The sequence below is a fragment of the Marmota monax genome, unplaced genomic scaffold, assembly GCF_021218885.2.
Source record: "Marmota monax isolate L192 unplaced genomic scaffold, Marmota_monax_Labrador192_F-V1.1 WCK01_AAM20220418_F8-fsc00125, whole genome shotgun sequence".
Lineage (NCBI taxonomy): Eukaryota > Metazoa > Chordata > Mammalia > Rodentia > Sciuridae > Marmota > Marmota monax.
This window is the reverse complement of record NW_026695235.1, coordinates 1,612,371-1,628,257: the sequence shown is the minus strand read 5'-3', so window position 1 is coordinate 1,628,257 and position 15,887 is coordinate 1,612,371. Positions and strand designations below refer to the sequence as shown.

Below are 15,887 nucleotides of genomic sequence, written 5' to 3'. Positions count from 1 at the left end.
CCTGAGGGGCTGGGTCACTTCTCCCTTTTGCAGTTCATTTGTCTTTGCTCTTTCTTCACTTCTTTCTCCAACTGTGTTTTTACACATTAGCATATAAAATAAGGAATGCCACTCCTTTTCCCTTCTTAGCTGAGAGCTTACTCTTTCCTTCTCTGTTCTTCCCTAGCCTCTCCCTTGCTCCAGCTGCTGGAATGTTCCTTCCATACTGGTTTGAACTGCCCCAGAATTAGTCACAACTTCTTGTTCTTCCAGGTTGGGCTTGTTCTGGGCTGTTCCCTTAGGCCCCTCCCCCATAATGCTTTGCAAAAGTAGCAGCAGAACTCTGGGGACTTCCTGAAAAAATTCACCCCAAGGTCCCATGTCATTAGAAAGGGAGGGGACCAAGTATTGCATTTGCATCTGTACACTGTTGTCTTTAAATGTATTTGGAGTGAGACAGCTTTACTTGTGTATTTATAGCCAGAGGTTTGGGTTTTTTTTTTTAATAAAGTTTTTTAATATTTATTTTTTAGTTGTAGATGGATAAAATGTCTTTATTTTATTTTTATGTGTTGGTGGGGATCCAGGTTTTGGTTTTATAGAAATGATCAGTAGACATGAGTATGCCCCAGACATCCTGATTGCAGCACAGAACCATTGGAAGATAGCCAGAATTTACATTTGTGAAGAGAAATTGGCAAATGCTTAGATCACATCCATTGAATAAGGAGTGAGTTTGTTTAGGTGATGTGTTGAGGTCAGGACAGGCATGTCCTGAACCTTCCCATGTCCTGAACCTTCCAATCCCATGTCCAGAATCTTCCAATCCCATCATCATTTTGGAGCATTGTAGCTCAGCACCAGGAGCTGAGGCCCCCACTCTGGAGAGCTTGGTGTGTGCCCTTTCTGGCTGAACTTGTAAGCTGTTGTGTTCTGATTTCTGCATGTGACATTAAAAATTTCCACCTTGCGTTGGCAGGCCTGAAGGCGGGAGATGAAATTCTCGAGATCAATAATCGTGTCGCTGGTACCCTCAACTCCTCTATGCTCAAAGATTTCCTCTCGCAGCCCTCCCTGGGCCTTCTGGTGAGGACCTACCCTGAGCTGGAGGGAGGAGTGGAGCTGCTGGAAAGTCCGCCCCACCGAGTGGACGGCCCTGTGGACCTTGGCGAGAGCCCCCTGGCCTTCCTCACCAGCAACCCAGGTAGGCACAGGGCTGGGGGCCCCGGATGGCTGTTCAGCCAAGTCCTGGGAGGTTTGCCACGCAGCCTGCATATGTCAGTGGACTTCCTCTGTCTTGCAGGCAGAACAAAACATGTGAGATGGGCTGATTACCGACCCTGTGCTTCCTGTGGAAATTTCAAAGGGCCAAGGAGTGTATTCTTGTCATGGATTAACTGTCTTTGTTTAAATCTACCCGTCCTCCAGTAGAAAGCTTTATAATGTGTTTGCTATTTTGGAGAAAAGTTGACTATGGATAGAGATAAGGAGACACCCCGCTGGGAATCACACAAGATGCTGAGACTCTGAGTCCTCTCCCAGCCTATCCCAGTCCTGTACTTGGGCTTATGACAGGCTCGAAATGACCACAGTGGAAATGTGTTCGGAGCTGCTTGGTCTCTGACTCTCGGGCTCTTCCAACCTGGAGTCTGAACATGGGCCGTTAGCGGAACCCCCTGCCCTTCCCCATCTGTTGCTCTTCCTTTCCCTCTCCCTCACTCTGGCAACCTTGTGCTCATCCTAATGGAAGCAGCTTGAAAGCTACCTGCCCTTGGAAGTCTTCCTGGAACCCCACAGAGTTCCCTGCCTCCCCTGGGCTCCCGTGATCCTACAAATTCCTCTTCCCTGAGGGCTCTGACCATATGATACTATTCTTACTTTCTTTGTCTGTGCTTATTGCCTGGGAGTGGCTTTATGTTCTTCCTCTTCCCTGCTCTTCGCACATAGGCGACCCATTTCTGTTCAGCCAGAGGTGGGCGAGTGAGTAACCACATGGACAGGTAGACTGTTTTGTTTAATTGTCCATGACTGGGTTCTGGGGTCTGGATTTTGGAAATTGCATTTTGGAATTATTTAAAAGGTCATTTTTAGTTTTCACATCTGAGTTGTAGCATCTGAATTGGGCATTTTATCTGCCATTGCTGTTTTTAAAATTACCATATGAAGCTAGGCCAGCTAAGAAACCCTACAAGCTTCTCATTCTTTCGTTCAGTGGCTTCCTGGAAGAATTCAACTTGTTGCAGCTTCAGAAAATTGATTACATTTCATTTGGTTACTATTGACCTCCTTGGTTCATGTGTCGCTGTGGGACTCATGTACCAGTCTCATTTTAAAAAATTGGCTCCAATGAGTCATGTACCCTAAAAGAAAGGGAATTGAGACCTTGAAGGTTATTCTTTGATGTGACCACAAGATGGCAGCATCGATCCCTTAAAATTCCACTCACAGAGCCCTGTTTCTCTCTGACTTTAGTATTATGTTAGATTACATTATTTAAAGGATTTTTTAAGCTTGGACATGCATAACACCAAGCAACAGTGTGTGCTAAATTGTCTTTTGGTTTTATGTTTTTTCCCCTATTTGAGCCCTTCCTATAGTTATAGATATAAAACTAGGATTACCAAACTATATTCCACAGACCAAAACCAGTCCCGCTGCATGTTTTTTCAATAACCTTTCACTGGGACACAATCTCACCTACTCATTCACACCTTTCTCTGTTCTCCCATTAAAATGGCGAGTTGAGAAGTTTTGACAAGAAATTACAGTTTGCAAAGTCCAGAATACTATCTGGCCCTGTGTGGGTAGGTTTGCCAAACACTGACGTAAAGTGTGCCTGAAATTACTTGCAGAATTTCTTTAAAGAAATCACTGTTGGGACTGGGGTTGTAGCTCAGTGGTAGAGTGCTTGCCTAGCATGCATGAAGCACTGGGTCCGATCCTTAGCACCACATAAAATCATAAATAAATAAAATAAAGGCATTGTGTCCATCTTACAACTAAAAAATATTTTTTAAAAAATCACTGTTGATGTTTTGGTCTATTTTTTCTTAAAAAAACCTGTGTGTGTGTGTATATATATATATATATATATATATAATATATATATATATATAATATATATATACACACAAATATAAATATATATACACGTATACATATATATATGTGTACATATCTATTTCCAATTTTAATAATTAAAAATGCAATATATATTTATGTGTTTTATAAATATCTGGTGGGATCTGCACACAGTGGCTGTTCTGCCTTCTACATGATGATTTACAGTCAGCAGCTGGCCTTCCCCTCTCACTGCCTGTTGTGTCCTGCAGACCAGTTAGCTGTGGAGGTTCCAAAGTAAATCCACTGAACTCACCTTTGTTTAAAACACATTAAAGCTGCAATTTTGGAATCACCTTTGGGAGATTTATTCATTCCTTTGTTGTGTCACAATGGAATGGCCATAACGTGGGACTCGGGTTCCTGCCTGTCCACCTTCTAGGTGCTTCCACTTCCTAGTCCCCATGTAATGGTGAGAGATAAAAGGGGAAGCGAGTAAACAGGATAAAATAACCCATAAGATTGCTCCATCATGAGGCAGAGATAAAGCGGTATCCACACACAGCTGCAGTTAATGTAGAAAACAACTGAGATAATTTATACAATGGGCCGCCTGGTCGGCAACCTTGGTCTAAATTTAGAAAAGTAACTAAAAATAAGAACCATTTTGAGTGGCAGGTTTGAGATTTGATGCAGGGACCATCCTCAGGTGGTCATAAGTGAGTGTTTGGCAACCTTGACAGTGAGTCAAGGTGAGCGTATTGGGGACCCTCAGGTCCAGAGAGCTGCGGCCAGAGAGGGTCTACTGGAAGCTGCTCCTGCCCAGCTCTTGCCGTCTCATAAGCCCAAGTACACAGACTTGGCCAGATCCTCCCCTGAGAATCCTGATGGAAATATGTGGTTCCTTTTCAAGGTTGGGTTATTTCTGGACCTCTTTCTCACATAGAAGCTTCTATATGGAAGCATGACAGCCTGGTGGCTAAAAGTGGGCTCAGGATCCAGATTTCTGGGGACTGCGTTCATTTCCATGTTCCCGTCAATGTTCCCGTCATGCCCTTAAACAGTCCTATTTAATCCTTCTGTGCCCTCACTTACACAATAGAGATGATGACATTAGCCATCTCACTAGGTTGATGTGAAGACTAAGTGAGTTACTCAGATGTTTAAAATAATACCTGTGAGAACTAATAAATGCTTGTATTCAGCCAGTCTCTGGGGAGCATGAGCATGGGCTGGCCTGTAAACAAAGATGGATAATTCTTGATGTCCTTACTACCTACCTTCTCCTTCATTTCCATCTTCAACAGCTGATTTTTTTTTTTTTTCTGATAAAAATTAAGTTCATGAATTACAGCTTGCTTATTCTTTCCCATGTGGAAAGAAAGGGATTCTGTCGTCTTGCAGGCTGAGATCCCAGGGCCCCTTTTCAGAGCTCAGGAATCACTTTGCCTGGGAAGGCCTTCTTTGTGCTTGTTTCAAATTCCCCGGGGGATTCTAAGGTGCTCTAGCCCTGGGGTCTTCTGGTTAGGGACCCTTCCTCTTTTCCTGTCCTGGTGGGGTGCTAAGACAGTGGTAATGTCAAGGTGACTTTGCAAAGCTCCTGTAGCTTCTTGGTAATATGGGGATCTGCCTTCACTGAGATTTTTGTAGGGAAAATCTGTTAGGGGGCCATGGAGCAGTGCTTTCTCCTTCTCTTCATCCACATAGGATGGAAGCGTGGTCCATGGATTGCCATGTTGGCATGGAAAGCCAGGGACTGGATAGGGACAGTCTACCCTACGTGTTCTCTGAGAGTTGGTTTCCTGTCCTTGGCCTCTTGCCGTCCAGTTACTTCTGGTTGAAGTCTCACTAGGACTGCTTTCGTCTCTCTCTTTCTCTTTTTTTTTTTAAAAGCACTTGTTTATGTACATATTGGTAGGATGTCCAGCACAAAAAGGCAGTTCCTTCAGTGGCTGTTATTCTAGAAAAGCCCTTGTAGTGAAGGGGAAGCCAGAGTAGGAAGTTGCGAGCTGATGTTTGTGTGAGGTTTCCAAAAGCCCGTCTCATGTTCTCCTGTGATTTATTTTGATCTCATCTAGCACTATTAACATTTCGAGCCAGATTTTTGCTTGTTATTGTTGTTCTGTGATGAAAGTAGTCTCAGCAAGACTTCAGTGGTGTATGGCAAAGTCTCCGCTAGCTGAGAGCGACTGGCTCAGTTTATTGGACAGGATACCTGTATCACCCAGTGGGGGAAATACGTCGGTGAACATCAAATTAGGGAAGCAAGTATAGATCTAAAGTAATTGTTTAAAAAGTTTTATAAAGCATTTATTGAGAGAATTGAAACATAAGTGTCCTTTTCTGGCACCCTCTCCCCACCCCTTTTTCTAACTAGGGGAGAAGAAAAAGTAAATGCTTATTCTGAATGCCTACTTTTTTTTCCCCAATTGTGAGAACTGTGGTGGCATAAGCTGTAGATCATAAAATTCACCATTTAAACAAAGATATTTGCATCAGTAATTATGCAAATACTCATCTTTTATGAAAATTATATGAATCATAGATCAGGTGGCATCCCAAGGTGGTGTCTTCCCAAGGTTTCAAGCATCTGCTTGTCGGTCTCATTTTGGGTTCTGCCCTCAGGGCTGACATTTCATTTTTGTAGTGAATGTTGCTGTGATGTACTTGCCCTAGAATTCCACCTGACCATTTGTGACAGGCAGGTGCCTTGGTTTATCTCAGTGACTAGCTCCCAGTATTACAATAAAAGCACCAGGGCTCTGTGGATTGAAGTTGCTTCTTATTTTAAAGATGGTTATTGCTGCATTTGAGCTGGAGAAAGCAGAGTGTCTGAGGCTAACAGCAGGCCCACAGTACTTAGAGACAATTAGGGCCAGCCTTGGACTTGAGAGTCGGAACCTTTGATGAGCACATCTGTCTGATGCTGGGTGGAAGCTGGTGGTGTGCAGGAGTACAGATGTCCCTCCTGCAGGGAGCAGATTAAGCAGCGTTTGTTTAACAGGAAAGGCTTCTGTGATTGCCATGAAAGTCCAAGGCACCTTGAGTCGCAGTGAGAAATCGTTAGCGCCAGGCGTGGTCAGCACTAGATGAGCCTGGGCAGTGCACGCTTCTGTTCCGTACCTGTGAAACACAAGGTTCTATTTTAGTCTGATGTTCCATGGAGACTGTCGGACTTGATTCCAAAAAACTGAAGACAATCAGGCAGCAGGGAGGGTCTGCAAGGAAAGAGGAACTAAGCAGATTTATCTTTCTGCAAACAAATATGGTCTAGCGTTTGGATTCTCTGAAGCCTCACAGATACCAGGCAGCACATGGCCCCCTGTTTGTTTGTCGATAAAATTCAGAGCCATGTGTGTCTTGTAAATTGTTTGTGTGCCCTGCTTTTTGTCACTTAGCACATGGCCTTCTTCTGTGGGCCCTGCTGGGATGAGAGGAATCCAAATGCCTAATTTTGATTTCCAGTGAGCTTTGATTGATGGTGCCCATCAAATCCTGTGTGTGGAAAAAAGTGTTGTTTCAGAGAGTTTCCATTCTTATATTTTTAAAGATTGTGACTGTCCCTTACAAATGACATTCACAACAAGCTGACAGGGAGGCCTAAATCTACAGTTCTTATACATTTTAAAATTTCTCTCTGTAGGAAACAAAGACACTGAAATTTTGTGAAGTTTGTGATTAAGTTGTCTACCCAGTTTATGTTGTGATATCACCCCTCCTTTTTTTTTCCCATGGAGTGTATTTAACTTTATTTAATTTATATAATAGTTTTGCTTGGTAACAATTTTGTTTTTTAGCTTTGTTAAGATGGGTGACTGTTGATGCTGAGGTTATGAATGATGACTGCTTGTGTATAATTCTTACTGTTTCATTATCATTTAACCACCTGGAAAGCAAAATGAAAGCAGAGCCTAACAGTTGATCCCAGGGTTTCCTACTGAAATTGAAACTCAGATATTAGGCCAGTGCCGTGGCGCACGCCTGTAATCCCATTGGTTGAGGCGGGAGGATTCTGAGTTCAAAGCCAGCCTCAGCAAAAGCAAGGTGCTAAGCAACTCAGTGAGATCCTGTCTCAAAACAAAATACAAACTAGGGCTGGGGATGTGGCTCATTGGTTGAGTGCCCCTGAATTCAATCCTTGTCACTCAAAGGGGGAAAAAAGTCTCAGATATTAATAAGGTCTTTCAAAAATTGATTCCTCTCTGGAGGTATTGGAATCAGGGAATCTGCTTAATGCACATTGCTCATATCAGGTGAAGAATTTTTTCTTTTCTCCTTTAAATTTAAGTCCTGCATGACCTTAAATGAAGCTGTGTCAATGTGTCTAATCCAAATCAATGAAAGGTAAATCTCAGTGTAAATTTACATGGATGCGTTTGTACCGCCCCGAATCTCAGCATTGTCTATCCTGCAAATGGTGTGTGGGGTGTGCCAGTTGCAAAGGCTTTTCAACCACAGAAACATAATGTGGAAGTTGTTTAAAAAGCAAAGAAATTATCTTCTCCGTTCCAACAATAATTTTTTTTAATAGCAGTTTTTGAGATGGCCAGTAAGTCCTGTCCTGCAGCCCTGCTCTGGGCCTGTGCATTCTCTTAGGCTGCTGGCCTCCTGATCATCCTTACCTCCATGGATCTTGCCCTGTCCTGTCCCCTCTCCTATGGGCACCCGTGTGCCTGGCCAGGAGCTCAGTGTTGCCGTAGAGACAGGCAGGTCCCCTGCTCTGGCCGCTTCATCGACCCCCTTTGAGCCCTGCTTCCAGCTCACTCCTCTCTGACTGTTAGCAGAGCTGTGCAGTGTGGGGTGTCCTGGTGAGTGTGGGCAGGAGTGTCCAGGAGAAACGTCATCCCTTCAGTGCCGGTTGTCTGAGGCAGTCTCTGGGAGCCAAGGGGAAGCAGGAGTGGAAAGTTGCAGAACTGCTTGTGTGAAGTTTCCAGAAACACACTACAGTGTGTCTGTAGAAGCCTCGTAAGCTGGGGGTGTCCGAGAAGGCCCCGATGTGTGGGAGGGAGATCATGCCCTCTCCCGCTTGAATTCTCCATTCCATTCTTGCTGGTGTCCTCCTCAGCTTTCTTTAGTGGTAATCCACTGCTGTGAGACAAACATGCCCAATGTTTGTGTTGCCCTGTGTCTGGCTCAGCAGTGTGGGCCAGGCTCTGCAGCTCGGTTGTTCTCCTGACCTCACCTGGAGCCACTAACGCGGCTCTGTCACCTGGTGGTTTGCCTGGGGAGGGGAGACTCAAGTTCACCTTGCTCATATGTTGGGAGATGGTCAGCTGGTCCTCTTCTCCTAGAGGTCTCTCATCTTCAGGGGGAAGCTTGTCTGGTGGGCAACATGAGGATCTGCAAAGCCAGTGGAAGTCCTGGCTAGATATTTACACATCATTACGTCATTACAGTCTGAGGGTCAGAGTGAGTCCCAAGTCATGACAAATTCATGGGGTAGGGAAATAGACAGGAGAGTCTAGCTGAAAGGTGTGAGAGCTATCAATCCTGTCATCTTCCCAAACTATCTGCCGTGAACTCCTCCGCCCTATCTCTTTCTTTCCCATTTATCTTTAATCAAGTCTAAAAAGCATGCATAGGTAAAATACAGAATATGTTCTTAAGAATCAGATACACCTAGTTATTGATTTATTGATTATACTTTAGATGTTAATATTTTGCTATGAATCAAAAATAAACTTCTTGTGCATTGGAAGTCCCTTTTGACAAACAAAAGTTTTCAACTGTGGCCACATATAATGTTTGATCTTGCATGATTTGTATTTATACCTTGTTGAGGTAATCCTCTTTTTTGAGGTAACGAGCATCATCTTCTATATTTTCCTTTTTATTTTAATTGACACATTAATCTTTATAGGGTACATTTTTATGGGGTGCAGTATGATTTTTTAAAATTTATTCTTTTTAGTTATAAATGACAGTAGAATGCATTTTGGCATATCACACATGTGGAGTATAATTTGGTTGTATGTGATATGGAGTCAGTATGATGTTCTGATATGTGTTTTCCTTGTATAATACTCAAATCAGGGTAAGTAACAAATCTAATGCCTCAAACATTCATCATTTTCTCTCTTCTAGCTATTTTGAAATGTATAATACATTGTTGTTAACTATATTTGCCCCATGTATTTTCACATCCAAGATTAGCAGCTTACACTACTCACCTTCTGGTTTACACCTACTTTTTTTTTGGTTTACACCTACTTGACCCTGATTTTCGTGCATTGTGTGAGTTTGGATCGTGCAGGTAATCTTCTGTGCTAGCAACCTTTATCAAATGTTCCACTCCTTTCCCAGGGATCTGCAGTGGTGTGCCTGCTCTCTGTCACACTTTCACATGTGGGTGGGGCTGTTTCTGTGCTCTCTGTTCTGTCAGGCTGCTCTCCCCTGCGCCATGTCACGTTACTGTGACTGTGTGTTGATGTCTGGTAGGAAAAGTACCCAATCTTGCTTTTCTTCTCTAAAACTGTCTTTGGTGTTTTTGGTCTTTTGTTCTTTTGTAAAAAGTTTAACTTTAGGGAAAATGCCCCTGGGCTGGTCTACATGAAGACAGACACCTTGGTATTGGTTAAGACTTGATTTTGTGCCATCCTAGATGAACTGTTTATATTAAAGTTGTAAATCCTTGGAAAAATGTGTATTCATCATCTTTGGGAATAGGGCTTGAACTACATTCATGGGTCAAGCATAAAATTTTCTATGTTTACATCCTCTTTAGTGTCACTCAATCTTGGATCTGGCATGTACATAACTTTCTTTACATTTGCCTAATACATTTTTCCATCCTTTTAATCTTCTCTTTATGTTCAATTCCACTTCTTCCATGTAACATGAAGCTGGAGCAAAGCTTCACGTTACATGCAAGAAGTGGAACTGAACATAAAGAGCTTTGTTTTTTGGTTGTTGTGCATGTCAATGAAGCTGAAGGATTAGGTTTAGTGTGTTTTACAATTATTTAAAAGATCTGTGCGTTTGGACTTGTATCTATGATCTTTTTTTATTCTATTTGCCCTGCTTATGTTTCCTTCCATTTCTTGACCTCTTCCCAGTTGCATTTTTAAATTTCACTTTTCAATTTATATGATCTGCTTCTATCTACTCTTTTATGGTTGCTCTTAGCATTTGTGCATGGTTATTAATCTAGCAGAAACCAAAGCTAGCCTTTCTGTTTCCCTCCTGAAGCATAAAATTACCATGAAGTGCTTTAAATATAACCACTCCTGACCGTCATCCTGGTTGCATCTTTTTATTTATTTTTTTCTCACCCCCAAAAGCCTTTTTGAGAGGCCAGAGTCTTATTGTATTCTAGGATTCACTCCTGTCTTTATCCTCTTTTTACCTTTTCAGCTTGTTTACTATTTTTTTCCAGGATTATATAATTTTTTTAATTTTAGTTTTCCTACAACACATCTTTTAGAGAATTGGTTTTAGTGAGGTTCTGTCTGTTGTATTCTCTCTCACTCTTTGTTTCTCCAAAGTCCTTATTATAGTTCTTTCTTGAATAGTGTCTGGTTATTTGTTTTGGGAGTGTGTGTGCTGGAGACTGGGCCCGTGGCCTTGCCCATAGGAGCCAGCACTCTGCTGCTGAGCTACCCCGCAGCCCCTGTGAATAGCATTTTAGCTGGAATTGCAGTCCTACAAGGAGAGCTGTGACAGTCCCTGCAGTAAGGAAATGCCTTCAGAGATCTCCCAGTCTTCTGTCTTTTCTTCAGCTTATATTCTTACCCACTGATTCCAGTAGCAACAGCTCCTGTTTCTAGAAATGCTTAATTTACCTTTTCCTCCTTTGAAAGCACCTCTTGTTGCTTTTTAATGATTTCGGCCTACTTATTTGACATCCTTCATCTGATACCCGTGGTGTCATCCTTGAGGTCTTGCTTCCGGTGTTCTTTGTGTCTGCGCCTCCCTCTGGCTCAGAGGGACTGTTCCTCCTGTGTTTTGTCACACTGGGTTAAGGCTTCTGTTTGATCAGCCTTTCTCTATGATGACATCATGGAGAGAGGAGCCTTCCAGAGTTGACTGGTCTTTGCTTCTGCCACTTGCCCTTGGAATGCAAACCCAGAAGGACTTTAAGGAGGTTTTTCATCTTGGGGTTCCAAGATGCTGCACATCATGTAAATTTGAGCCCTAAATACTCCTGAGGCCAGGCCTGTGTTTATATCTTAGGGAAGAAACCTGCCCCCCTCCCCCATCTCTTACCCAGAGTATAAGCAGAGTTGGAGAAGCTTCTTTGTCTTTTCCTTCTGTCTGTCCTGCTTTCATTTGACATCTTTTCAGAGTGAGGGTATAACGCCTTAGCTTTCCATCACTATGATTCATACATGACACAACCAACTCATGAAGAAAGACTTATTTTGACTCACAGTTTTAAGGTATCCATCCATGATCGATTGGCCCCGTGCCTTTAGGGCCCGTGATGGAGCAGAACCACCCACCTCTTGGCCAGGAAGCAAAGGAGAGGAAGAAAGAGGGACTAGGACTCTACAGTCCCCTTCCAGGGCACACAGCCAGTGACCTGAAGATCTCTCACTGGAGCGCGCCTCTCAAAGATGGAGTTTTATCATCTCCCAGTAGTACCTGCAATATATGGGCCTTTGGGGTAGGGTTCAAGATCCAAATTATAGCACCCTTCAAGGGTACCCTGTGGATGTGGAAGATTAAGTTCTGACTCCACAGGTAGCATTGACCTGAGACCTGTTTTCTGTCTCATGCTTAAAGTTAAAATCCAAGGCTCCAGGGTTTTAGGGCTTTAGCCAAGGAGTGCTTCTGTTGCAAAGTACACAGGTACATGTGTCACTGAACTCTGATTGGGGATCCTAATGGTGTCTGGTGACCAGAAGCCAGGGATCCTAGTGCCAGGTGCACCTGCCAAGTACACAGTTTATCCTAAAAGAAGTTTCACTGATGACACCAACAGGTTCCCACCCCCTCTGGAAAACATTGCTCTAGCGCTTGGGCTTGGTGAATCAATCAGAACTTCTGAGATGTAAAAGCGTATTTGTTATCTTTCGTTTGACATTTCCAAATACTTTGCAGAAGTAGGTTTTATTTGCTTTTCAGGATGCCTGGCCCATAATATTACTAAAATAAAAACCTTTTTTCTCACAAATTGATGAGCATTCGCTGCACCGCTGGCACAGTGTTAAGCAACAGGGGTCTGTAGAGTCACAGCAGTTAGCTGCACAGTCTAGCAACTCTTCTGCAGACTACAGTGAGATGAAGGGGCCCATCCCATGAGCAGCCTGGCATGCTCCTGCCATTAGAGAGCTGAGCTCTGTTAACACTGTCCCTAAATGAGCTTGTCAGCTCTTCCACGTTGGGGAACAACCTGCCCATCTTCTTTCTGGTCCCAGCATGCAGGTCATTGCTCCTATATAAAGTATTCTATCACTTTTGTTTCTGATGGAGGGGATGGCATAACATGGGTGATGTCTGCCACATTAGCTGATCCTGATCCTGTTTCTTAGCCACTACCTCCTTGTTGTAGATTGAGTGTAGTACAAAGACACACCAGAAAACCCAAGCACAGAGCAACAAGCAGGGAAATAGAAACCTCCTTAACCACAGAAGGTGCATGCTGTAACTGGTGCTTCATTTCAGGGAAGGGGAAGGTGCCCACAAGAGATAGATTTGGTGAAGGTTTGCTTGGAGGTCCACTACCTCCCTAACTTTTCTGGCCAGCTTGGAATCTTAACAGAAATGATGCCACACAACTGTGGCTCTAATGGTGTCATTGGAGTAAGGCAGCCACTTTGCATACCCTATGAGTCTGTTTTCTGTTACTATAACAAAATGCCTAAGGCTTTGTACTTAATAAAGAGGTTTATTTAGCTCACAGTTTTGGAGGCTAAAAGTTCAAGATCAGGCAGCCCCATCTCTTCAGCCTCTGATGAGGACTTCATGGCAGATGGCTTTGCAATGGCAGGAGCACGTGTAGGAAGAGATGATATAGTGAGACAGGAAGCCAGAGAGATCCAGGGACCAGCCTTGGTCTTCTTATAACAACTTGCTCTTACAAGAACTCACTCACTCATAAAGACCAACATTAATCCCTTCCTTGGGCAGTGCCCCCAATGACCTCATTACCTTGCAATGGGCCTTATGTCTTAAAGGTTCTGCTACATCATCTCTGCCCCTCTGGGGACCAGCTTCTAACACATGAGCATTTGCCAACCGGTGGGGGGATGGAGGGAGGATGGAGGGGATGGTCAGACCACAGCCACACCACAGCACAGAGGGAAGCTGTCATCCAGAGCATCAGAGGAGGCTCCTCCACTCCCACCTCCTCTAGTTCCTTCTCTCTTGCCTGGCTTTAGTGAGAGTGCTTTGGTCCCTGATCCAGTGCCTCTGATGTGCTAAGACAGTGATCCTCAGGTCACTGGGTTTTCAGATTCCACTAGAGAAGGTGTTCGAATGTTTGTCCTTCTACTCCAGATGTGCCCGTGGACCTGTGGTCTTGATTAGTATCATCCAGAGCTTGGAAGAAATGCGAAATCTGAGGCCCCAACCCACAAGTTTTGAATAACCTGCATTTAACATGGTCACCGGGGAATCCAGAGGCTCTGTGAATTTGAGAAGCCCTTCAGAGGACAGTGACTTATATTCTCTTCCCAGCTCAGAGAAGCACAGTAGCAACACTACAGTAAAAACTCAATAAACAGGAAAGGAACAAAATCTCCTGCACTTTTACACAGAAGATGGTGAGAGAGTGGGTGTCATAAGAAGTTTACAGTTCTCCAGACTTGGCAGAAACAGGCAGTGTAGGGCCTTTCAGGTAATGGATGTAAGACAGTCATTTTTGGTTATGCTGTCATTAGCAAATAATGAATCAATCTATCAATTAATTTGCTGATTCTAAATCAATTTAAGATAACATAAATACATAGTCTTATAAATTATGTTATTGTCTTAGCTCAGGCTGTCTATAACACCACAGACTGAGTGGCCAAACAAGTCATTCATTCCTCACAGTTTTATAGGCTGGGGAGTTCCTCCGTCTGGATCAGGCCCTGTCCATTTTCCTCTTCTGTAAGGACTAACCCTAACCCCATCACGGGGACTCCATCCCTCGTGATCTAATCTGAACTTCATTTCTTCCCCAAAGCCCCACTTCCAAGTACCATCACAATGGCATTCAAGGTTGAGGCTTCAACATGAGATGGGAGAGGCACAAATAGTCACTCTGTAGCAACTATTCTGTATTATCAAACATACAGTATAAATTATACAGGTGTAATAACAGTAGCAGTTACTGGTCTACCACTTATTGAGCCAAGATCGTGGCTTGTACTTGGACATCTAACAGTGCCCCCTCGGGAGCTTGGCTCCCTTCGCCGGCTCACAGGAGTGGCTGTTAGCCGTAGCCATACATGTTGACCCATGTTTTCTTCTGATTTCCCCCGACAGGGCACAGCCTCTGCAGCGAGCAGGGCAGTAGTGCCGAGACCGCTCCGGAAGAGACTGAAGGGCCAGACCTGGAATCCTCTGATGAGACTGATCACAGCAGCAAGGTGAGAGGTTTTCATTTGCACGTCCGTGTTTCGAACCACCGGAGAGTCACAGCTGACACACCACCTCTGCCGCTGTGTGTGGTTCAGTGGCCTCTCCACGGGACAAAGTGTTTCTGCTTCCGAGAGGTTGCTAAATAGCAGGATGTGAAATCCAAATGACAGCCTTAGGGACATAGGGCAGAAATCACTTGTATGAAATGAAGGCCTTTTTCTTTAATTTCTGCCACTGCCCGAGCTCCTGGGTAATGCTGCCACTTCATCCAGGTTCCTTCCTACAGCTTCATCTAGGAAGGATGCAACAGCATCTCCCGTGTGTGTGACTGAGCCAGTTCTGCTGTCCTGCTACTTGGGTTCCTGTAATGAGCTCCAGTTGAATGATCTGCATTTATCTCTTGTTAAAGCTGCACATCTTTACATTAAAAAGAAAAAAACTTTTTTTTTTAACAAAAATTACATAGATTATTCTTTGGTTGAGTTCTGTGAGAAAGAGCTTTTCTTCTGATACTTGCAAGAAATAAAACCCATGTTACCTATGCCCAATACACCCCCCCCCCCGCCCTGCCGCCATAAAGCAATGTATGTGGTTTTGTTTCCATAATTCTTCTTTTTACATAATGTTGTTGGTGTGTTTATGTTGATGACTCTACCAGTTTCTCATTCTTCGGCATGACAGTTATCAGCCACTTAACCTGAATAAATCATATCCATTTAAATTACACCTTTTTTTTCTCATTTGCCGAATCAGGGTGCTTCTTAAACCACAATTGGATTATTGAGTGGGTCAAATATTCTTGCTATGGGAAAGCACATCATTGATCATGGAAATATGCTATTCAAATATGAGCTATTTTTAAAACCTTCATTTCCTGTTTTTTCCTCCCTCTATATTTATATGACTTTTTTTTACTGTCTTCAATATCTCTTGTACCCATATTTATTTCCCTTTCACCATGGTACGATAGTCATGTCTGGATTTTTTTTTTTTTAAGTTGGGCACAGTATAAAATTAAATATTTAAATGTAATGTTAATATTTATGGACTAAAAGTCATTATGTTGTTGGTTATAACTAAAAAGCAGATTAATAGAGAGACACATTTCATTTATAGCCAGAAAACAAAACTGCTAAAATAACTTTTTAATTTATGTGGCTCTTAATTTCAATTAATTTATTTAATTTTTAAATTTAATTAATTTTATCCACTTTGGGGGAGGTGGTATGGAGGGATCTAGTTGCCCTTAAGAGAGACAGATGTTTCTATACTGATATATTTTGAAGGGTATTACATTATTTTATTAGAGGAACTAAAATAAGTAAATAAACACACACACA

At 43.0% G+C, this 15,887-nt stretch overlaps 1 protein-coding gene across 6 annotated transcripts in view; it reads left to right on the top strand.

The window, feature by feature from the left end:
* Positions 1-15,887, top strand: part of Tiam1 (TIAM Rac1 associated GEF 1) — a 360,672-nt gene that overhangs the window by 304,813 nt on the left and 39,972 nt on the right. For all 6 annotated transcript variants that reach the window (XM_046439109.2, XM_058577281.1, XM_046439110.2 and 3 more), the window contains 2 exons: positions 959-1,183; positions 14,452-14,555. In XM_046439109.2, coding sequence (XP_046295065.1) covers positions 959-1,183; positions 14,452-14,555 — 329 coding nt within the window. The remainder of the gene's footprint in view (positions 1-958; positions 1,184-14,451; positions 14,556-15,887) is intronic.